The sequence below is a fragment of the Vanessa tameamea genome, chromosome 9 (genome assembly GCF_037043105.1).
Source record: "Vanessa tameamea isolate UH-Manoa-2023 chromosome 9, ilVanTame1 primary haplotype, whole genome shotgun sequence".
Taxonomy (NCBI): Eukaryota; Metazoa; Arthropoda; class Insecta; order Lepidoptera; family Nymphalidae; genus Vanessa; species Vanessa tameamea.
Window position 1 is genome coordinate 7,955,786 of NC_087317.1, and position 25,411 is coordinate 7,981,196.

Below are 25,411 nucleotides of genomic sequence, written 5' to 3' on the forward strand. Positions count from 1 at the left end.
AGTGATTGACATATTGTTCAATGATCACTTTACAATAAAATGAACCAGTATATTTTCTATTGTCGACAAGGTATTCAATTTAAAGCAATTTAAAATCTCCTTAGTCTACTATTAAATTATTTTAAATTGGTTTGGTTTGGAAAAATACATTGGATTGTTCCATGTTAATTATGCGTAAGTAGATTTAACTGTAATTGAGTTTAAATGAACCTGTCTTATTAATGTAATTGTTATCTTAGTTTTATGTGAATTTAAGATCAATTAATTTAACTTTTTTAAATAGAATCGGAATTGTTCCAAGGGATGAAATATCACATAGTTGAGCCGAGATGGCCCAGTGGTTAGAACGCGTACATCTTAACCGATGATTGTGGGTTCAAACATAGGTATGCACCACTGAATTTTCATGTGCTTAATTTGTGTTTATAATTCATCTTCCAGCTGTAAAGGAAAACATCGTGAGGAAACCTGCTTGTGTCTAATTTCAACGAAATTCTGCCACATGGAGCAGCGTGCTTGAATATGCTCCTAACCTTCTCCTCAAAGAGAGAGGAGGACTTAGCCCAGCAGTGGGAAATTTAAAGGCTGCACATGTTCATGTTTATATGTCGATGAAACTTATGTATAATTTATTTTTAATTTTTTTGTTTTTAAATTTGTTGCTAAATTGATGTTTCCTAATTAATTTTGTGTTAATAAACATTGTACAAATAAAATCTGTATCTCGGAAGGCAGTATATCCTAATATGTTTAACCAGTGATGGATGAGCTCGGTGGATAAAATTCATATCCATCTTCTTAACAGTCCTTTGCCCAGTAAAGGGACATTTTATCGGCTGTTACTTTTACTCACGAAATACATCTCTTTATATCTTTTGGTCGGGATTTAAATATAAACGTGTGAAATAAAACTCTATTTCCATTTTTTTTGTGACGACAGAAAACAGAAATGAAATAGAATAGAATTCTATCACATCAATACTAAATAAAAGAGCTCGGAAATCGTGAAAAATATTCCTTTTGAAACTTTTTACGTTTGCGTCATATTAGTAAGGAATGTAAAAAGTCTGTGTGCATTCGCAATCACATTCCGATCGAGTCAAGGTTTATTGCTATAAATCATATTCCTTCGTCTAAAACTAAGAAAAAGTATCTGACATTGGAATATAATATTGCGTCTCCAATGAAGTGCTAATATCCGTTATCTTGTTGAATACAATGTTAATTTACTTAAATTGATACAAATTTTCATGGATCAAAATTGATAATTTATTTATTAGAACTAGTATTTTACTTCTGAGGACAAAGTTTGGTACTTATTATATAACGGTGTTCCAACGTGGACTGGTTAATGTTCATGTGATACGTGCACTACGTGCAGGTTTCCTCTCTGTGTATATGAAAATTCGGTTTTAACCCGCAGTCTTTGGTTAAGATTCATGTGTTTTAAGTAGTGGTCATCTCGAGTCTTTAATAAAATTGCATAACATTACTAGCTGAACCTGTGGCTTTATCCACCTTCTTCCCATTTTACCTTCTCGAGGAATTAATTAAATAAGTAGCCCATGTCCTTTCGCGGGGCTCGAACTATCCCCATTCTAAATTTCATGTGAATCGATTCAGCGGTTTAAGCGTGTAGAGCTACACACGCATTTATAATATTAGTAGAGATGTGTGTATGTTATAAAAGTATAGTTTGACTTTGTTGAAAGCCTTGTATTACTTTGTTTTATTTTCAACGAGCCATTGACCTCAATGATCATTATCATACAAAAAAGTGTTTTTGTATTTTTTCGTAATAATGTTGATGATTTTTTTGTAACATTAAGAATACTTTTAGTAACTTTCATTTTTACAATTTTAACCAATTGTGTCTAAGCAAATATTACTTAATGTAGTACGATACAGTACTTTTACGATTAATATATCTATGTCAAGTGTAGTTAGGCAATTATTGTACACGACACAGAAAACAAGAAAATGTTATTTTATCGATCGAATGTGATTGGTGATCACAATTATGAATAATAAATTCTGACCAATCCCGACTATAGTTATAGTGAATTTTAGCTATTGTTTCTCATTAAATGATACTTTCGTTTATTTAGGCTGAAACTCAAATAGTCAGTTGAACAAAATGAGTTATAACATTGCTTAGAGGTTGTTTTAGGATTTTTCACTATAACTTCGTCTCCTAACATCCGTCCGTTAGTTTGTTATAAAAAATAAACGTTCTTTTGTATCACTGATAGTCAATTATATCTTTAAAATTGTTTGAGTTTAATCACATACAATCAGACGTAAAGATTGACAATTGAAGGATAAAAATATCGATTGAGTAATAACGTATTCAGAGCAGCGAGGTTCTTCTGTCACCAGTTGGTTAAGATTAGATCGTAATATTAAGTAGATTGTATTGAAACTGTGTCAATGAAATGTTAAAGGTCGTGTCGTCAAAAATAATATGTTTATTAAAAAAATCAGCTTTTAGTCAACATTTCATTCGGCGCTAACAACTAAATTTACTCTTGATAAAAACAGTTTAATTACTTTTACGAATATTCTAGTCAAGGCAATTGAGTATAATTCATTAAAATTATTAAATTAATGAATCCTTGAACATCCTCTCTCACTAAATTAACATAGTCATTATAATATAATGAGATCATAATTTTATCGCTTGAGAATACTCGATCCTGTTACCTTTTATTTTTTCTTTTATAATTTCTTGGTGGGTGGGTTTTGGGCAAGCCCGTCTGCGTAGGTACCACCCATTCATCAGATATTCTGTATTGTTGTGTTCCGGTTAGAAGGGTGAGTGAGCCAGTGTAATCACAGGCACAAGGGACATAACATCTTTGTTCCCAAGGTTCGTGGCGCATAGGTGATGTAAGGAATGGTTAAAATTTCTTACAGCGCCTTTGTCTATGGGCGGTGTTGACCACTTACCACCAGGTGGCCCATATGCTCGTCCGCCAACCAATGAATTATCTAGAATTTGTTAATTGCAGTCCTATTTTGTTAAGTTATTGAAATATAAAATAAATTTTTATGTTATTGTTTAACTTTTCTTTTTTGTTTTAGGTCAAAATTTCCATTAGCTGCATTCATATTTGTATTCTACGTTGCAATGTTACAAGGATGGCGGTTAAGGGTGTCGAAGCGTAAGTAGATAACCGTATCTTCTACAGATAAACATCTAATTTTACTATGCACATTCAAAATTATTGTACTTATTTTACGAACTCGCTGATCCAGTAGGTATCTTATAAAGCTACAGATCCTGAGCTTTTGGGTTCAGTACACTTAAAAAAATATATAATTTAGTGCAGGTCCTTATAGTTGTTTATTTTTTAGACTTAATTTTATATAAAAAGATGTACTCATGTCAATGTAAAGTGATCGATTGCAAGATTAAATTATTTATAGACAAATTATAAACGCAATAAAGATCTACTAAAATAATTTCCATTTCATGAGGTTAAAGTGACTAGATAGCTTTAAACTAGCTACAGTATTTTAAGCCTTGTTAGTTGTAGACATTTTGTGAGACTTCTACTAATGTATATGCGGGTAAACTGTTGCAACCGAACTTTAATTCAGTTTCATCCAACTGTTTTTTTTGCATATACTTTGTGCTGCGAATCTATCATCTAACAATCTATCATACAAGTTCTAAAGTTTCTCGATCACAGACATGCATTGAAATTCTTACAATATTCTATATTAATTTTTTTTTTTTAAATTAATTTAAAATTGTTATATGAATGCCAAGACTATATGTAATAATTTTCTTTGCTCAGTGTTCCTCATTCCCCAGCGGTATGTCCTCGGTATCATGGGACTGCTGGCTGTTTGCAACGCGTATACCATGCGCGTGTGCTTGAACCTCGCGGTGACCCAGATGGTGAATAACACCAAGAACGATGATTCGCACTTCGATCCCGATGCATGTCCTGATGACAGCGAATTATTAATTAATGGAACAGTTTCGCTTAAACCTGTAAGTTGTAATTTTTATTTTCTCATAAAAATTGTCTTACGTTTAATTTTCATAACATAAATAACTTTATATCAAAAGATTAATTAAAATCTATATTCAATATATTTTTGAATTTGAGTTTATCGTATAAATTTTACATTGTAATTTTTGTAAATGTAACCCCATTTTTATTTCAGCACGCCATATTCGACTGGTCTGAGTCTACCCAAGGGCTTATTCTAAGCGCATTTTACTATGGATACGCTATAACTCACGTCCCTGGTGGGTACTTAGCCGAAAGATACGGTGGCAAATGGACTCTTGGAATCGGTCTTTTGAGTACAGCCATATTTACTTTATTAACTCCTATTGTTGTAAAGGCTGGAGGTGCTACATGGCTGTTTGTACTTCGAGTTTTACAAGGCATGGGCGAGGTGAGGAGTTTCGAATACAATATCAAATGAAGTTACCGTTAAGATACTACAAATTAATTAATCGATATTTTTTAGTAATGATTTGTAAAATGCATGAATGTTTGATTAAGCCGTCGTTTGTTTTTTTAATTGGTATCGAATTTGATAAAAATCCGTCATTAATACTTTTATATAAAGCTATACATACTAATCCGATTTAAAGAAATATTTCCATTTATTTAGAATGGTTGTGTTGGGTTACGACCCACAGGGACAGATATAACGTAAAATTTCGTGAAACTAATCGAAACTATATAATTCAATTTCAACCTTTTCTATACTAAAAGTAAAAAGATACAAGTTTTAAAGCTACAATGTTATTATTCCAGGGTCCAACGATGCCCGCTCTGATGATCGTGTTAGCTCGATGGGTCCCACCGCATGAAAGGTCACGACAAGGCGCTCTTGTGTTCGGTGGCGCTCAAATAGGCAATATCTTCGGTTCATTTATGTCGGGTGTTTTAATGGCGGGAGGTGGAGATTGGGCTAATGTTTTCTACTTCTTCGGTTGTTTTGGAATATTATGGTTTATTGCTTGGGTAAGTTGGTTCAATTTACCGTGTCTTTTTTTTTATTCATTTATCAATACAATTTATCAACAACGGAACCCTAAATAATATGTCCCTTCTACATGTATGTATTATCCATTGGGCACTTACTATCATTCTAACCTGAAAACACATGGATAAAATATAAATCACCTGTGATTGTTGATATAAGGATGAGCCTGACTTTAGGAAATATTTAATAATCGGTATATTATTGAAAAATTACTATAATAATATGGAACCCTACTGGATGAACTTATACAATATGTTCTGCCTGTTATGTTATAGTTTGTTCTAAGTAATCAAATTAAAAATATAATTTTCAGAGTATATTCTGCTACAGCACTCCAAACACACATCCATTCATATCAGACGAAGAATTAAAATATCTAAATGAAACTGTCACCAGCGCAGAAAAGGCTAACGTAAGGGATCCTGTACCGTGGAAAGCCATTGTCAGATCTGTTCCGGTTTGGGCACTTTTATTTGCTGCGGTAAGATATTTTTACTTTATAATATTCAACAAAAAATATATTTGTCATTGTATACAAAAATAATTATTTATGTAATGAAAATAATTAAAAGTGTTTAATTTATTGTGTTATATTTTAAATTTCATATTTCATTCTCTGATTTTTTTATTAATTTAAAATAATTTTTATTTTCAAAAATAGAATTCATCAATAATAATATATCCTATATTGACCCATTTCTTCTCTTGATAAAATTATTATTTTGTTTCTATGTGAATAAAATAGATATAATTTAAATAATTAAAATGTTTAATATTTTGACAGGTTGGTCACGATTGGGGTTACTACACAATGGTAACAGACCTGCCCAAGTACATGACAGATGTTCTTAAGTTCAACATTGCAACAACTGGAACACTGACATCTATCCCTTATCTGGCCATGTGGATCAGCGCCTTTATATTCGGCTGGGCTTGCGATTTCTGTGTTAAACGGAAATGGCACTCAATTAAGACAGGAAGAATCATCCATACAACTATAGGTAGAATTCTTTAATAATAATAATAATCATGATAAATATTCCATTTATTAATAACTAATTGCTGTATAAGACTAATTGTGTTAACTCAAATATTAACACAGGCATTGCGTTATTTTATAAATTAAGTGTCTATAAATTTTATTTAAGTGAATAGATATGTATTATTGATAAAATTATAACAATCGTAAACCATCATTACTCTAGAGTAGAAATTTTACTTGGTGGTAGGGCTTTGTGCAAGCCCGTCTGGGTAGGTACCACCCACTCATCAGATATTCTACCGCCAAATAACAGTACTCTGTATTGTTGTGTTCCGGTTGGAAGGGTGAGTGAGCCAGTGTAATCACAGGCACAAGGGACATAACATCTCAGTTCCCAAGGTTGGTGGCGCATAGGTGATGTAAGGAATAGTTAATATTTCTTACAGCGCCTTTGTCTATGGGCGGTGATGACCACTTACCATCAGGTGGCCCATATGCTCGTCCGCCAACCAATGCCATAAAAAAAAAAAATCATTACATTTTGATAATATTAATTTAATTGTTATATTATATATAATTGTGCATTTATAAAAACAGTTATATGTACATATATATCATTTAGTGGAAAATAATTTAAAGACATTCAAAGAAACGAATTGTATAAAATATCAGCAACTCGCATGGAAAGTATTTGAACGACGAAATCGTATCGCTCAAATGTACATTACGAAATTTTTACAGCTGCAACTGGTCCCGCCATCTGTATCATATTAGCTTCCTACGCTGGATGTGATCGCTTTGCAGCTGTCGCGTATTTTATAGCATCGATGGCTTTAATGGGCGGCTTCTATAGTGGCATGAAGGTTTGATACCTGCTATTTCCATCAAATTTTTCATGTTGCTTTTATGTTTTTAGACGCAATTTTTGTTTAAAGCGATTTTGCTAATATGAAAAGTTGAGACGAATTTTATTTTTACCGAGTTTTGTATTCATATACTTTAACCCTTAAAATAAATTAATACAGAATGAAAAATTTAAATATGTTATAATAATATTTAATCATTTTGCTGAGATTTCATAATTCTGTGTATTTTTTTTTAAAGTTGAGCTTTAATAAATACCTTCAACTAGTTATAGCGATGTCATAAAAACAGTGTCGATTGATACGTTGATGATTTTTGTTTAAGGTGAATGCTCTGGACTTGGCACCTAACTACGCTGGTTCGTTGACTGCTATGATCAACGGAACGTCGACCATATCAGGGATTATCACTCCTTATCTAATAGGGCTATTAACACCCGACGTAAGTACCTGACAAGTTAACTAAATATTATGTTTTATTATAATACTAGCGACCCGCCCCGGCTTCACACAGGTGCAATGCTGATACTAAATATACTACAGAATGTCCTATAACGTTCACAGCTTTTTTGTCATTAGACAATACAAGCCGCTATGTCCATGCATTTAAAATCTGTAATATCTTCGAAAATATTCATTTCAATTACACGCTGTAAAGGACCATATTGAACTATATTAAATGCAAAATGTATTGAAGGTATAATATAATATAATATAATATTTAAGGTATAATTGGATTAGAATTAATGCTGTATTGCTTAAAATCGCTTCGAGTTAAAAAGTTAAACATGGTAATTGTGGGTTATCCCTAGGAGATAGACATGCCATCGCAGAATTTTTTGAAGACCTTTTTAAGGTGTACATTACTGTAGTACATTATTTTGATCTATCTCGTAGGGTTCAGCTAGCGTTTGCAATGTGAGCGCAAAAATAATATTTTCGACATTACTTTAGAAACCTCTAAAATAATCAGTGTTTCTCTACTATATTGTGCACGTATTATACATATAAACCTTTCTCATGAATCAATCTATCTATTAAAAAATCAAAACACGTTGTTCAATTTTAAAGATTAAAGCATACACAGGTACAGACAGTGGTAAGCGACTTTGTTTCATACTATTAAGGATGCGCAATATTTGTTCAAGTATGTACGTGAGTAAGCAGCATTATAGGGATTATTGTTCAAATACAATTATGTTATATCGTTATTGTAACATAACAACCTAGTGATAGCTTTAAACTTGCTTGAAACTTCATAACCGCTGATAACTTAAACATTTTGCTTAACTGTTAAGATTACATCGAATTTTATACATAAACGGGATTTAATAAATATAGTACCACCCAGCGTTTGTTAGACATCTAAATATAAATTTCTTAATTAACAACTTCGATGTCTCAGTTAATTACCAATTAGCAGTTTACAAAACATAGAAATTGTATGTTGCGTTGCGGATTATAATTATGTTTATAAGGCAAGTTGATAATAACTCAAATCAGGCCAATTTTACTATACGAATTTAATTTGTTTGAATCGGATATAGTGTGTTGTTGTTGATGAATGTTGTTCGCTAAACTAATGTCTTGCACATTTAATCTTATCTGTAGGTTCGCTCATAGGCCGGTTATCTTAAGATTCTGGCTGGTCTGTTAAAAAATATTTGGTTTTTCTTTAGGAATTTGACACTTTTGTATTCTTATGCTATTTAGTTTTGAACTTTTTTCGATCGTATTGAATACTGACGGTTACATAACAGAGCTAAAAGGCATATAGAACCAATATAGGGAGTAAGATACTCCTATAGATTCGTTTCTTATCTTTCTTTTATCAGTAGCTCGCAGATAAAAGATGTTTTTGAAATGAGATATTGGTCATATCTATACTCATTTTATAAATACAAAACTAACTCCGTCTGATAATTGTTCACGCTTAAAGTACTAAACCGATTTGGATTCAATTCGGTGTGGAGATAGTTTGAGTCCCCGGGAAGGACATGGCACTATTTTCAATTTTAGCCCTCGAGGGCTAAAATGGGGGTTGACAATATGTGTGCTATAAGGAAAGTTTTATATATGTCCACCGGTAAAGCCACTGATTTAGCTAGTATTGTATATACATATATGTATAAGTTACGAGTACATATGGTGTGACAGTTTCCTGTTGTCTTGAAATATAATAGTCAAATCATTGGCCTAAGCTGTTTAAGCTTTGGCCTTAATTCTTCTGTGCAAAAGTTTAAATTTATTAACCGTGCAAAGGATTTTTTGTGTTTACAAACAGCTTCAGGCAGTAATTTACGCTGTAATGGTTATAGATGTGCAGCACTTTTTCACGACCCATGTTTATCCATCTTTATTCGGTTGAAACTAATATTTTTTGTCCAAATGGACGGTAAATAAACGTGGACGTTTTACTATTTCGTTAAAAGTATAATATATTTCTGTACGGTTTGGAAAAGTAAATTAGTAAAAGCATTGTTAATGGATAAGTAAAAACATTTGTTTCGAAGTTAGAGTTGAAGTCATTTTCTTTTTCAGTCAACATTAGTTCAATGGCGATTGGCATTCTGGGTGTGCTTCGCGGTGCTCGTTGGGACCAACGTAATATACTGTATATGGGCTGATGGAAAACAACAATGGTGGGATGATGTACGTCAATACGGATACCCCGAAGGCTGGAAACATGGTCCTCTCAAAACTGCTAACGAAGACAAGGAGCGAAGCAAAAAGAAAGAAGCAGAAGGAACAGCGTTATAGGAAAATATATTTTTGAGTGCTAATAGTAGAGTCCATAATACTTACGTATTATATGTTCCTTTAAACATTAAATAGCATTACGCTATAATGTTTTTAAGAGCTTAAGACAAGAATGAGCGGAAGTTTGAACGTTTCGCACGTTTTTAATTAAGTGGGGTTAAGTTAAATGGAAGACAAAGGACGCAAGTATATCTAGACCCTATTGTATTTATATTATAAGTTATACTTTGTTAGAATTTTAAGAATGTACTTACCATTTTAAATAATAGTTAATAAACGCAATGTGTACAATTCTCATAGTGCCATTTTGTGATAACGAGATTAATGGTGCTTTTAAGTTGATTTTAAATTTAATAAGAGACACAGTGGAAATTGTATTTGTATGATATCTGTCAAAAAGGAGAATTTTAATATGAAAATTGTTGTTTGTATTCATAAATTTTACCACAATTTCCAATGGGTAACTAACCAATTTAACCGGTAAATAATAGATGTATTTTATGTATTGCATAAAAATATCATTTAATCCCCAGGTGTAGACTTTATCTGTGAAATAGTATTCATTCATATCAAAATAAATAATATATTATATACAGTAAGTCTATTACAATATGTATTGGATAGGTAGGTAGTTGTATTCTTTGTAAATATCTGACTTATATTTAATTTAATTGGTCCAAATTTATTAAAAAAATTATAGAAAGTTCTCATCGAATTTATCAAAACGTTTGAATAAATATAAAATCTGTATAGTAATTAAATTATTTCCGTTACCGTATTTTTATTAGATATTTGAGCATTGACGTATTATTGTTCTTAATTTAAATTTACGTTTGCTTAATATAAGCCCAAATACCAGTGAGTTGAACACGTCTAATCGAAGAAGATGAGCGGTTCAAATAAGGAAAAATGTCACTGTCTCTTCGTCTTAGTGGCGTGTGTGAGAGGAGGCCATTGCCAATTTGTAGAACATTATTGGCTGTTATTAGTTATAAACATAATCGATTTATTTTAATAGTATTTTACTATAACTATTTTTGTAATCGCTTATTTTGTAATAAGGGTTACTTAATTTACAAACACTTTTATAATTTGAATTTATGAAAAAATATTTATTAAATCTGTTAATAATATTATAGTGTGTTAAACGCAATCCTGAAAACGTATTAAAGTGTGTGATAGATTTATTATTTTAGAAAGCAATTGTGATTGAAAGATAATAAAATATAACATAAATTTAATATGTTTTATTCAAGTTTTATAAATGAAACGAAATGATATTGTATTGTATTACTTACCTCTAGTAGTCCTACTATGTGTAAAGTAAATGCACATATTGAATAAGAGACAGCACAAAAGTCCACATGTCTAACGGATCGAACTGAATAGAATTTTATAAAGCACCAGTGACCCACTTAGACCGTTTTGTTTTCTTTTATAAATAAAACCGGGCTTTGGGTTGAAAGTATTATATATACTTTCTGCATTTGAATTTAATTTTTGCCATTTTCGTTTCATTTTAAGACTATATGTATTAAAAACTGATTATACTTAGAATGAGAAATATCACTGACTGCAAGAACTCTTCCACATAATTCATAAATAATCGTATTGTTCATGAATATACTAAATATATATTAAATATGAAAGAGAAAATATATTTAAAAAATAAATAAATTGTAAACTGTTAATACTTAGTATTTAATAGTTAGCTTAATATTATATCTGGTTAGAGCTGTCTATTATGATCATGTCATGAAGAATTAATATTCAGAACAGCTAAGCGCAGTTCTCATACATTTGACAATTACAAAAACACGTGGATACGGATATGTTTAAATCAACTTTTAATCCGTAAAAAAACAGGCAGTATTGACTATATTTTACGAATTAAGGGCATCAGGAAAAAATCCACACTTGGAAACATATTGTATACACAAGAATGTACTTTAGATAAAGCAGTGATCTATATACGACACTGTTCACTAAAAGAGAGAGGCCCTTTTCATCTCGCTGGAAATCGCGTTTACGCGTTTCTAAAGGTATCGTTTCTAAAGTTTCTAAAGGTAGGTTCTCTAAAGGTTTCGAGTATGTTGGGTCTCTGGAATCGTCGATGCCGGAATACCCGTTCATTCATCGCATTATTAAGTTACTTTTTACTGAATTAATATAACGAAGCTAACTTTGTAGGCCAGGTAATTTCAAAATTAGGAAGCTTACAAAATTGTTATATAGATTCGTTGGAAATATCATAAAATGCTAGGAGCGTGAGTTGGATAAGATGAGAAGTAGATTTTTTGTGTCGTGTTGATGTTCTAGTAATGTAAACAATGTTTTAATAATAGCCGAAAACGATTGAGTTTTGTTAAAACAAGATAATATGGGATAAGAGCTATGAACAAAAGTAGATAGATGATGAACCAAAAATAAATGCGTGCAAATCTGTTACATTTTATACTCTGTGTCCGTTCACATTTTACAATATGGTGCATGTTCAGTTGCTGCTCATTCTGTTAAAACATGATTTATATAGATTATTATCTGTATTATTTCCATTTTGACGAGCAAGCTATCACAACGATTAATTAAGTATTTTTGGGTTCAAAAGTCAGCAAGCCAAAACAACGAAGGATATAGCAAATTATAGTAGATTAAGATCAAATGAATAACGAACCAGAATAATTTGTATGGATGGTGGTACAATTGTCTAAATTCTTCTTAAATATATAAAATACCAAGATGTCACTTATCCATGCCGTACAAAGTCCATCGGCAGAAGATCATAAATTTTGCGAAGCAAGTGAAATAGCATTTGCATACATAGTGTGTAGCATATTGTGGTTTCGTTGAGCGTGATGGAAGGTTAACAGTAACTTTGATAGCCACTAAATCATGTGTGATACTATCTAGGCCAATAACAATACCATGTCCGGAATCTATGACCGACATACTTGGACCTAGTTTATCCCATTCCAACATTACACAAGATTAAATTTAGATAGAATATACATTGAATATTAATGAACTGATTCTTCAATTGTTTTTAATTAGATAGCTGGAGATTAAAATACATCTGTTTCCAATCGCTTATGTGACATTGCAGAGTTACCTGAAATAATTGGATCGAAATGTTTATCTACTGATCTAAATATTACTGACGGATAGCCTAAAGATACATAAGCGAAAATATTAATGAACTATTGTATGGATGACTTTATTTCTCTTCGACCACTACAGCGTTAAGATCAATTTTACGTTCGTAACAAAACAAAATTAAAAACAGACCAAATTTTGACATTTAGTCTGCCGAGTAAGATAACGTATAACATAGATGTTTGCAACGTTTCCATTTTGATGCTGCTAAGATGCATTGGAAACTCACTAAAAAGGTTTTCGTTCGAGATTGGAACAGTTAAGATATACTTAGGTTAACCCCTGTAAATGGTTCACTGATGGACAAAGATCTCTTAAAGATACTTGGAATCTATTTCACCACGCTTTTCCACGATTCTAAAAATCACTCAGACCTCAAAATATGAACCAACGATAGGAACTGAGTTCACATTATAAACATTTAATGTAATAATTATTATTATCGGTTTATGCACGAGTTACTAACGATCGGCAATGAAATATTTACATATATATGGACGTGTGGTGAATACGAACCTGTGGATTAGCCTTGTATCCACTTAATTATATATAATTGTACGTTATGTTAGTGCATGCACGTCAGTCACCTGTGCATTGTTTTAGTAGTAATTAATACAATACTATTAATATCCGAATAATTAATTTACCCATTACTATACTATATACAACTCAGAGCAACCAAAATTGTTGGTAAATAAAGTTTCGATGTCACATACGTAGAAGAGCTATCAGTAGTTAGAACGCGTGCATCTTAACCAATGATTGCAGATTCAAAGCCAGGTAGCCCCATTGAATTTATAAGTGCCTAGTTTTTGTTTATTATTCATCTCTGTGCTTGGCGGTGCAGTTTTTAATGCATTTTTATATAACTATAACAAAAAATTTTAGAAATTATATAAATTTTAGAAATGGTTTTAAGGTAGATTCCGCGCTCGGCTTTACTGGTCGGTTTGGGTGTTATGTATTCCTAATTCAAATTTAATCCACCTACTTCCAGCCGTTCTTGTGTGATTGAGTAAGAATTAAACATATTCACGTTTATAATATAAGTATAATCCGTGGTTATATATTATAGCAGTGTGAATATGTTTTAAAATTTTCTAGCTGATAATATATATGATAGCTGCTCGTCCCGACTTTGCTAAGCTATATTACAAATTCTGTCATACATGATTTTTGCGAAACTTTAAAACCATTTACGCAACAGAAGCTCTAAAAAGACATAATTTTTGTCCGTTTTGCAACATACTCCATTTATACTCCACTCCATCTGATTGTAATATAGCATATAACCTTCCTTGATTAATGAGCTATTTAACACAGAAATCATGTTTCAAGTCGAACCAGTAGTTCTTGAAATTAACGCGTTTAACGAAACAAACAAACTCTTATATAAAAGCTTTATAATATATAGTTAAGATTTATATAATATATTTTTAATTTGATGTAAAATATTACAATTAGAAACTAAGAACTCGAATGCGTTATTGTCGCTCTTAAACTGGGTGAACCTGGTACATTTAAGTACCTATAAAATACAATCTTATGTATTGCATAACCCAAGACATGAACTTCCATGCAGTATATTATTGCGTAATCGTGTCGCGTAAGACGTGGCGCCGCTTAACGACTTATTGAAAATGCAGTCACTCAGTGCGATTGCATTTATGTACTATGTATCCAACGTTTCTTTGCTTAGAATGATAAACATTGCTAAATAGGTATATATATTACGTCCGTGGTCGAGCAGTGTGTACACCGGTTTTCATGGGTACGCCAATCCGAGGTCCCGGGTTCGATTCCCGGCCGAGTCGATGTAGAAAAAGTTCATTAGTTTTCTATGTTGTCTTGGGTCTGGGTGTATGTGGTACCGTCGTTACTTCTGATTTTTCATAACACAAGTGCTTTAGCTAATTACATTAGGATCAGAGTAATGTATGTGATGTTGTCCAATATTTATTTATATAACTAGTTATTGCCCGTGGCTTAGCTCACGTTTTAGTAATTGGTCGTCAGGTGTTAGGCAAAACAAAGTAACCTATGTCCTTTTTTGGAATTTAAGATTGCTTCATACCAAATTTCATCAAATTCGGTTCAGGGCTTTGGCTGTTAAGGGCAACAAACAGACAGACAGAGTTACTTTCGCGTTTATAATATTAGTATAAATAAAATACAAGCAAATACAACATACTAGGAATGAAACACTTGAGATTATATTTCAATCGACGTCTCGGCTAATAAATGAAGATAGACAGATACCAACTTGTATTTTTCAGTTTATTTTATATACCATTAAATAACAAAATATAAATGCAGTTTAGACTAAAACGATAAGATATATTATGACCGTGACTAAAATTACTTTCAATTAAAAATAGCAATTTCTTATCATCAAAGAATAATTCTAACATCAAGAAGACATTTTTATCCCTTTCCCTAATCCTATATCATTATCCTCTAACATATTTTTATAATAGTGCTTTGAAGTTGACAAACACAATAAATATATTTTTAAATGGACATATTTACATACAAGTCGTGTTTATTGTGCATTTATATGTTACATAAAACCTAAGATTTACCGACATGAGTTGGTAAATGTAAGTATTTATTATAAAGGGACGACTTTTTCGGACTTTTACCATTCCAACCTAATCTAACCTAACATGTAAATCCAAAGATTTATCAAGTGAATGATGGTAAAAGTTCGAATCCCAAAGTTTTATGGACATTTACCATTCATAAGTTGAAAGGTTAACTTCGTTTGAATTTCTATTAATCAGTTTATTGTGTCTCGTTTAATGAAACATTAACAATACTAAAAAAATTATATATATTTTAATTTTCAAATTTCCTATGTTGTATGGCTTGTCAAATTTTCTTGATTCAATTAAGTTATTGCATACACTGTACTCCAAAAAAAATTATTGTGTATATTTTCATAAATACGTAACTAAATTGCCGTTTAATAGCCATAACCATAAATATATACGCTTGCATCTTAGTGATACAGCCTTTGTTTCCGCGCCAACGATCATTACAAAAAAAAGACGGAATTAAAAGAAGTATCTTTTAGTTTTAGTCAGCTCCTCAAACACTTTGTGTCTCTTTACTTACTTTGCATGACTTTGGAAAACTATTCATTATTTTTTTCAATTTCAATTTCTTTCTTTCTTTCAATTTCTCTAAGATTTAAAGATTTTTTTTAAGCAGAATGATAAAAGGTTTTAAAAAGTATTTTAAATCTAAAATTTCCAGTTTAAAAAAGAGGTCTATCTACGATCGAATGAAAAAAGTAATGTAGAAAGGTATCTGTTTCGGAGTGCGAAAAATTGTACGAAATTTGTTTCGAACGGAGATTATAAATTAGTATCCACATTCTATGATAATGATACATCAGAACATTACGTATAATTTAACTGATACCTACCAAGTAGTAAACGAAGTTAAATGTTAAATTGTCTTCAAGAAAATTAACCATTCTAATTGATACGTGTAATAATAATAAAATCAACAAAAAAACAAATGAAATTTCAATATGGCGGAATCGTGGCGTGGAGTTATGATAATGGTGACGTCACGATTCTAATGATACTTCGTAAATCAAAGAGTTTTTGTATAAATATAAATGGACAAATTATTTCACCTTTTTTGTGACACAGGCAGCTCTCAATCCTAAAACAATTTAACAGTCGAAAAAGTACCGTATTACCGAACGTTCTTTGACATGGAAGCTTTTTTATAGATAAAAGAAAATCGGGGGACAAACCTCCCACCTGAAGCTGAGTTATTCGATACAATATGGTAAAAGGCATATAATATTCACAATGGGTATGTTTATGTTTTAATGCTACCAAATTGTAAAGTATCTAGTTAGATATTTATTCCTATCTAATCTCTATACACTTCAACGTAGAGCATAGTAGCATAATATTATGTATGTTACGTAATTAAATAAGCCTGAAATTAAACTATCAATAGTTTTTATGTTGTCTTTATTAGACAACGTTATATTATAGTAGTAGTGCCACACTGCATACTTTCGGGTTGCAGCCGAATGGGCCGGCACGCCCGGGGAAGTACCACTCTCTCACTTAAAACTGGCGTAAAGTGGTAGCTATGCTACTGCGTTTCGTCCAACATGTGAGAGTCCTGGAGGCCCGATCCCGCTGCCCCCCCAAAACATAATGGTTGTGCAGAATTTGGTTTTATTTCCCCAGTAGGGTACCATCAGCGACTGCAGTGGAGAATCCCTCTCTGGGCATCCATGCTCAGGACGTGCACCACCTGAGCAGGGATGCCCAGGCTGCCCTCCGTATTCTGGGGGGGGGGGGGTTTGCGGAGCAGGCATCATAAGGCAACCCCTACCACCCTCACCGTGGACTTCTCCAACATAAAGGGACTCAACGCCGTTCACTTTCACCTTGAGACGGCCAAGCCGGCCTTGCTCTTTCTTACCGAGACCCAGATATCCTCTCCTGCCGATACGATTTTCCTCTTTTACCCCGGGTACATTGGCGGGTAGACTGAGTTCTGCGGCATTTGTGGTAAAAAAAAATAGATTATTTACCGATGTTGATACGGCTCGTCTTGTTTATTTCAGTTACTTTCACAGTTTAATGTCCTATGGTATTGTGCTTTGGGGTAACGCAGCCGCTATCCATACTATATTTGTGCTACAGAAGAGGGCTATTACGGCTACTACGGTATCATTAAGGTATAAATTTAAAGAAATTAAGATATTGACTGTTGCTTCTCAATATATATTCTGTAATGTTTTGTATGTACGGAAAAATATTAATGTTTTTATGAGAAAATGTGATTCTCATAACATTGGTACAGGGAACAAACACAATCTTGTTACTCCTGTTACTCGACTGCATAGAGTCAGTAACTGTTTTCTGGGGCAATGTATACGCTTCTACAACAGGATCCCAGAAAGCGTTCAAAATGCTTCTGTTGCCAAATTTAAAAAAATTGTTAAAGAACGCTTGTATGCGAAAGGTTTCTATACAATTAGTGAGTTTATGTTTGATAGCACACCTTGGGGATGAAACGATCGCCTCCTGGCTGTTTCTATTCATATACAATTATGTATCTATTTAATTCGATTAGATCTATATTATTACTATTTTTAAAATTGATAAACTTCCATACACATCCTAACCCATTTTTAAGGCCGCTACAGGTTGAGATTTCAAAAAATATTTTTTATTGCTTGCTAACGTTTATATTTTATGTTTTATTAAACCTTTATGTCAGAAATCAAGTCCCATAAATATATACGTTTACTACATTTTCAAAATAATAAGTTCTTAATATTAATTAAATATGTTAGGAGTTATTGTCTTTTCTTCTCTTTATATGTGTAGATACGCCTTGCCTGCCAAAAGTTATGGTTAAGGAAGACCAATTTATGTTGGGCGAGTTTCTGAAGGAGGTAAGACTCGAAGTTCATGGTTTATAAAATGTTTGCCAATATGTATTATAGTATGATAATATTGAAAAATATTATATAAACTACGAACGACCTCAAAGTCCTAGACTTCTGACCAATTTTCGTTCTTCTGGACCACTCATGTTATGCGTTGCTGCCTTTCAGCCAGTCAGTCAGTGAGTGAGTAATACAGTTTTGTAAAATTGGGCTTTATTCATCAGCAAGTCAGAAAGGTGTTAGAATTTTATTTAGTAGATCAAAAATACAGTAATACTTTTTATTTCAAAAAAAAAAATCTTATAAAAATGTACTGTAAAATACGTTTAAACTAAAGTATATAATTTGGACAGTAGGCTCGCATTAAGAGTTAAGCTGAAAAGGTAGCTCAGCTCACTTTGAAAGGATTACCAGAAAAGCTACTTTTAACTAGGATAGGGAAATTGGGATTATAATATAGAAGTTTGTCAGAGATATCAAAGTAGACAAGCTTATAGTAAAATTCGTTCAGAACGAGTATTAGCTTTATGAATGAAAGTCATAATATTTAAAAACATTAATTTCAGTAATTAAAATGTCAAAGAATATTAACATAACATTTAACTGGATGTGTTAGGTCAATTGACATTAATAAGCGGTATTTTTTCGCACGACTGTTATCCTTTATAGCTGTTGTACTCTTAAGAAATTTGTAAAGACTCGTTAATAGGTATTTGTATATACGCTTGCAAGTGTAAAATAAACATTGAATGATATTACGAAACTGTATGTATATTCAGTAGATGTTCTCAGTAAAATCCTTGTTCTAAAGTGTATTTAAATTTCAACCTTATATAAATAACTTGGTTTTTAACCTGGTTGTGTTCGTATAGATTTTTGATTTCTTGTTATTGCATTTTTCTAAAATTTTAAAGTATTAAAAAAATATATTTATATTGATATAATTTATAAATATGTATAATAATAAATTGAGCAGTAACAGCTTTTATAGGTCCCATTGTTGGGTCTCTCTTTTTGAGATTTGCTGATATATATATATATAGATATATATATATGATACAAATGAGTTAACCATTTTAAAACGTTTGGCAACAAAAAAATAATCAATATGTTTAAGTTTATCCCTTGCCGAGATCTTAGTGTAATAAAGAATTGTTTAATTAATTTTTAGAAGTTCAATGTTTTAAGTGCACTGTTTTTACTAAGATCTTTATTAATATACCATCATGTTATTCATGTGTAAAACAATATCGATATTTTATACCAAAATATTAAGACGTCGGAAGTAGTTATAAGAGTCATATCTTCGGTCAGTAAAGTATTACAGTTGATAAGGCTTTACAGTATGAGACTTTTGCCTCAGAAGTTTATAAAGGTTAAAAAAAAATGAGATGGAAGTAAAATATACATCCCTAATAAATGTACAGTCAGAGTAAGAAAACCTTCGTCAGTTTTCAAATTCATTTCTTTATCAAGTCGTAAACTCTTAGTACCTTTTGAATCTAAAGCACTAAACAGACAACTGCATATAAAATTAAACTAACATAGTATGATAACTCGGTTCAAAATAGTATAACATCTTTGGACTACGTCTTGTGTCATGTCAACATAAAAACTTTTTTATTGCCTAATTAGTCATTACAAGATTTAAATTAGATATGATATATTCTACTGAATTGTCAAAGTCTGTCAGTGTCATATATTTTCTTGCAATATCTTGCAATCTTAGAATAAAAACGCTTGTAATATTATTCGGCCGTTATTTTAAGTGACGGTTAATGTAATGACGTGACGTGTGATGAGTGGTTCAATCGGCACCGGGAAGTGGTGGTGATTCCTTGGTCTGCAAAAGCGGCGGATATACCCTATCGAAAATCTATGGGGTTTGATGGGGTGCAGCGGTGGATAAATAATAACGATAGAACCAAAGCAGCTGTCGTAGAACATTGCCGAAGTATTTGGGAGAGCTTCAGAGGAACCGACATATGCTCTCGCCTTGTTGGATCAATGCGACAGCGATTACAAGCTGTGATTGATACGAATGGCGGATATACTCGCTTTTAATAAAATAAATAAGATTTGTTGAAATGAATAAATTTTACCATAATTACTATTTATTTTATTTAACTACTTCCGTCCTGCGGTTTCGACCGCGTTCCCGAAGATTTTATGTGTTCCCGGCATAAAAAGTATCCAATGTTATTCCAGTACATATTCTATCTGTGTGCAAAATTTTATCCAAATCCGTTCAGTAAATTTTACGTGAAAGAGTAACAAACATCCATCCATACCTCAGAGAAATCAGCCAGATCCATACACACAAACTTTCGCGTTTATAATATTAGTAGCAAGTAGGATTAATACCATGCACTCTCTTTTATAAGAGACAAGATAATGTCCTAATCTCCGATGTTACACGAGCATTCACGAAGGATTATGAGGTTTCGTGAAAAGTTGGTAATTATCATACCGATTGACGGCTTCTTCTTATTATTATTATAGTTTTTAAACGCTATTATACTCTTTGCTAGATGCGACTTATAATGACATTGTGACGCAATATGTCATACTCAATCGGTAAAGCAGGTTATCGCTCATACTGAGCACACGAAAATAGATCTTAAGGTGACGAACCTTTTCTTACCCCGACTGTACATGCATCATGTGTCAGATGATTTTGTATATTTGCGAAGCGATTCTATATTTTGTAATTAAATTTAATAGATAACCTTTTACTTTTATGACTTCTTAGTATTTCATGATGATAAAACAAAAATATATTATTTATTATGTCGTATAAAGAACTTTGCATTAAATTTTAAGCAACTATTTTATTATATTGCTAATTAGTTCGGATTTTAACGACTTTTATAATACCTAATTATTATAAAAGTCGTTAAAATCCTCACACATTTATATTAATATTACGGATATACCGTATAACCAAAAAACTATTAAAAATGTATATAGAATAAAATAATAAATATATAATAGTTTTTTTTTTGGTTTTGTGTTGTATTTTATTTGTAATGTGATTTTTTTTAGTATAATGATAATACAATTTTTTTCTTAGAAAAATAATTTTGTTTGAAGTTAGTAAAATTCAGATTATATTTTAATTTATATTTTATATCGGTTAATGTTAATATTCAAGAAACTATTTACTTTTCTTACGGATAGTATGAAGTAAAATTTTCAACGGGGCGAATTTCAAAAGCGTCTCAATAAAAATATTTTTTATATTTAGTTTACAGCTCGCTACTTGTATCTAAAAAAAATGCTAGTTAACGAAGTACAATAACGATTCGTTAAATATTAGGACTTGACAATAATGTTTATCGGCTTAGTAACATTTATCGTAAATTCAGACGGCAGACATCTTGTCTTCAAATTTAAGTATGATAGAATTAAAATAGAACTTCGGTATCAACATCATTCGTTTAGATAAAATGAAATCTATTATTTCGATGTTATTATTGACAATGATCTTAAGGTTATAATATAGAGCTAAATATAAAATATGATTAATATGAAACAAGAACACGAACGCTTAGTATGCGTAGATTTTATCATAAATAATATAAAAGTACTTATAAAAATTAAACATTAGTGTTTTCTATGTAGAAATATAAATGCCTCTGTGATCTGTAGTGTTAATAGCCTATGTTCTTCTTCAAGAATTGGGCTATCAAAAGCTAAAATATCCTTTAGCCCAACAGTGAAAAATTTACAGGATGTTCCTGTATTTATTGAACAATGTTGATAATTATATATTTTTTTACAGACATGATTTACTTTTCATGCAAATATTATATAGATGGGTTATATTTATAGTATGTTTGTAGAATTGTCGTGAAACAGGGTCAAGCGATAATGGATATGGCGCGACGGCCGCCACGAGGATGAGGATGGCTAAGACATTAATTACAACTAAAAATTAATAAAACTTACTAACTGTTAACTTTACTTCTATCGTAATGTAACATAATACATACCATATTATTATATAACTGTTTACTCACCTAACCACATAAAGTAAATAAGAATCACCATGACGTAAAAATTGTTATAGTATTAAAATCATTTATGTAACAGAATAAATTTAAATGATTATTATTTATATTTAAAAAACAGCAAAAAAACTATGTATTTTTTGCGTCTAATCGCTAATATTTAATTATAATATACATTATTAACTGGCAACAACACTCATTAGTTTCCCTATTTAATTATTAATATTTAATGGTAATATACATTTTTTAACTGGCAACAAAAATCTGTAATTTCTCTGTTTCATTACTAATGTATAATGATATTATAAATTTTTATACAAAATGTAAGAAAAACGACGAATTATCTCCAAGTTTTTTTAGCATGAACATATTGTACGGAATTTAATCGCTTATTTATTAAATTTTTTAAAAACATGATTAACTCGTAGTAATTGTTCGTTTACTCTTATATCATTCGTGTGTATTTCTCTTTCATTTATTTCACTGGCTACTCCTTTCCGCAGTTCTAAATAAATAAATAAATAAATATTGGACAACATCACATACATTACTCTGAGCCCAATGTAAGTAACTAAAGCACTTGTGTTATGGAAAATCAGAAGTAACGACGGCACCACAAACACCCAGACCCAAGACAACACAGAAAACTAATGAACTTTTTCTACATCGACTCAGCCGGGAATCGAACCAGGGACCTCGGAGTGGCGACCCATGAAAATAGGTAGGTACACACTACTCGACCAGGGAGATCGTCCGACCGACGAGATTCTCTTTAACTCCCTCTAACCCAACCATTTTCACTCATTCTCATATCTTATAATTATCTCTTATGAAACTCATCTTGTAATACGTCGCCAATAACCGTGTCTATATCACGACCTTATTATTTTTACATTGTATATAAAAATTCGCAGTCACTTCTCGCCCTCTGCACGCTTAGATCTTTTAAAATACGTAACGAATTTTGATGCGGTTCTCATCAATAAATGAATTGATTGTGTGATTCAAGGTGAAGGTTTACTTGTATATTGTAGTATACAAAAGTCGAGAATTTCAACTTCAACCAGCTGGAAAAAACAAATGAACAAACAATTCTTTTTAAATGTTTGTTGTACAATCTATAAGTATATATATTGACCCCTATTGACCCCGTGTGAAGCCGTAACGTGTAGCCAGTAAATACTAACATAAAATATTAGAACAGTCGCTATTTTCAATGTTGAATTGTTTATAATTTAAGTTACATTTTAATTTACATTAAAATATTTACATTGCAATAAAAATGTTTGCAAGTATAATAAGATCCAACGCCCTAATCATTCTAAATTCTTAAAACACATGAAGGACATTTCGGTCATTTGTTTAAAGGTTGTAAATACGTACGATATTGCTAGGTACTTATAGCAATTTTAAGTTAGGGCTTCCAAAAGTCAAGTTTAACTAGGAAACGTCCTAATAAGGCAAAGTCCTAGCAATACTTGTCTTGTATTGTTTATTAATTAAACATTTTTAAGCTGCGGATATGTTCTAGGTAAGATAATTATTCAATTCTGCATTGTAAAAATTTTCATTAATTTTACTAATGGTACTTATACAATTAAAAGGTTGATCTGTTACATGATCTGTCCTAATTTTAATATTTGTAGATGGATACCCTACTTAAATTACAACAATTATAATTTATAATATATAACATACCAATCTTAATTTAAAAAAAAAATATACAGTGAACGAGTTAACTGAGAATGTTAAATGACGTCATCTATTTTGTCTTAATGTATAAATGTTACTTTAAAATTGTATGGTAATATATGTTCTTTAGTATAGTATATCTGTTGTTCAGTTTTTATGACTTTTTTAATTTACGATGTTGAATCAAGGTCGTAGCTGGCGTTCTAATCGCGGTTGATGCGTGTACTTTTAATTGCTTTTATCGTTTCATTTACCATTATGATACTGTTATTCAACGCGATGACATGTTCAAAGATGACGTGAATATAAATATTTTTCTAAATATAATATTTATAGTCACAAAAAGAAACATCTCCAAGCTAAAAAAAAGAGTTGTTGTGGGACATCCTGATGGAACGTAGTTTCATGACGATGGAACATCCTGATAGAATGTATTAAATAAAAGAACGAAAAATAAATTAACACCGTTTGAGAATAATTAAATAAGAAGAAATAAAATGGTTATGAAAACTCTGTGTGAATTAAAACAGTAACAAAAAATAACTGTATATGATAGAAAGAGACAGAGAAAAAGAGGAAAAGGTCGCCTGGAGGGGGTAACACGTTTTCCTTGCGTGAAGATTTATGCCAATTCACTCTACTTTAAGCCGCGTAAAAGAACTTCTGATTTAAAAAAAATAAAATAATATATATATATATATATATATATATATAAAAAGGTCTACTTTCAACACATCCATTATCCATATAAAACATTCTCTACCCAATATTATACTATATGTAGATGTCGTATAAGTTAGTGGCTGGTTTTACTTTATATAAATAGATATGTTACGCACAGGAAACTACATCTCAATTATGTTATGCGGATCGTCTAGCGATGAAAGGATCGATCATCTTGGCGAATGACGTCCTCTCTCCTAGTACAAACTAGACTTTTTATAGATGTAAGTAGGAATATTAATTATTCCCTGAAAATAGTTATTAATAGTAGCTTTCATTAATGATCATTATCATAATTAAATCCTGCAGTATAACGTTTAAAAAGTTCTCAGTATAACGTTTATAACAGACTGTCTATTTGAGTGGATATAAGATTAATCATATATTCGTATGTTTATTAATTTATGAGTCTCCAACAAAAGGTACACATTAAATATATATTCTTAATATTATTCAATGTAAAGCTTATAAGTTCTGTGGTCCTTCAATAATAGGGGACCACAGCATGCACTATTAATATTCGAAAGATAAGTATTTTATCTATGATAACAAATTATGTATTCTTAAATTTAATGACCAAATAACTTTATTTCAAATAATCTAATTAATATCTATTCTATTCATATTTTTATTAAAAACCGTCTGTTTAATTAATCTGATATAAAATATACGTGAGCTACGAGTATTTTGCTGACTAAAACTGGCTTTGTTTTTTCGACTATTGCTATATATCCGTTTTTCCTTTGTATTTTTCATGTTTCAATTCCATTTCCAC

At 31.3% G+C, this 25,411-nt stretch overlaps 1 protein-coding gene across 1 annotated transcript in view; it reads left to right on the plus strand.

Annotated features, from left to right (window-relative positions):
• LOC113395103 (putative inorganic phosphate cotransporter) overlaps positions 1–25,411 on the plus strand; it is a 63,740-nt gene that overhangs the window by 12,340 nt on the left and 25,989 nt on the right. Inside the window, exons 2-10 of the mRNA XM_064215877.1 lie at positions 3,085–3,164; positions 3,804–4,003; positions 4,180–4,416; positions 4,785–4,994; positions 5,330–5,497; positions 5,801–6,017; positions 6,740–6,861; positions 7,187–7,303; positions 9,403–9,986. Of these exons, the coding sequence (XP_064071947.1) occupies positions 3,085–3,164; positions 3,804–4,003; positions 4,180–4,416; positions 4,785–4,994; positions 5,330–5,497; positions 5,801–6,017; positions 6,740–6,861; positions 7,187–7,303; positions 9,403–9,621 (1,570 nt within the window). The 3' untranslated portion in view covers positions 9,622–9,986. The remainder of the gene's footprint in view (positions 1–3,084; positions 3,165–3,803; positions 4,004–4,179; positions 4,417–4,784; positions 4,995–5,329; positions 5,498–5,800; positions 6,018–6,739; positions 6,862–7,186; positions 7,304–9,402; positions 9,987–25,411) is intronic.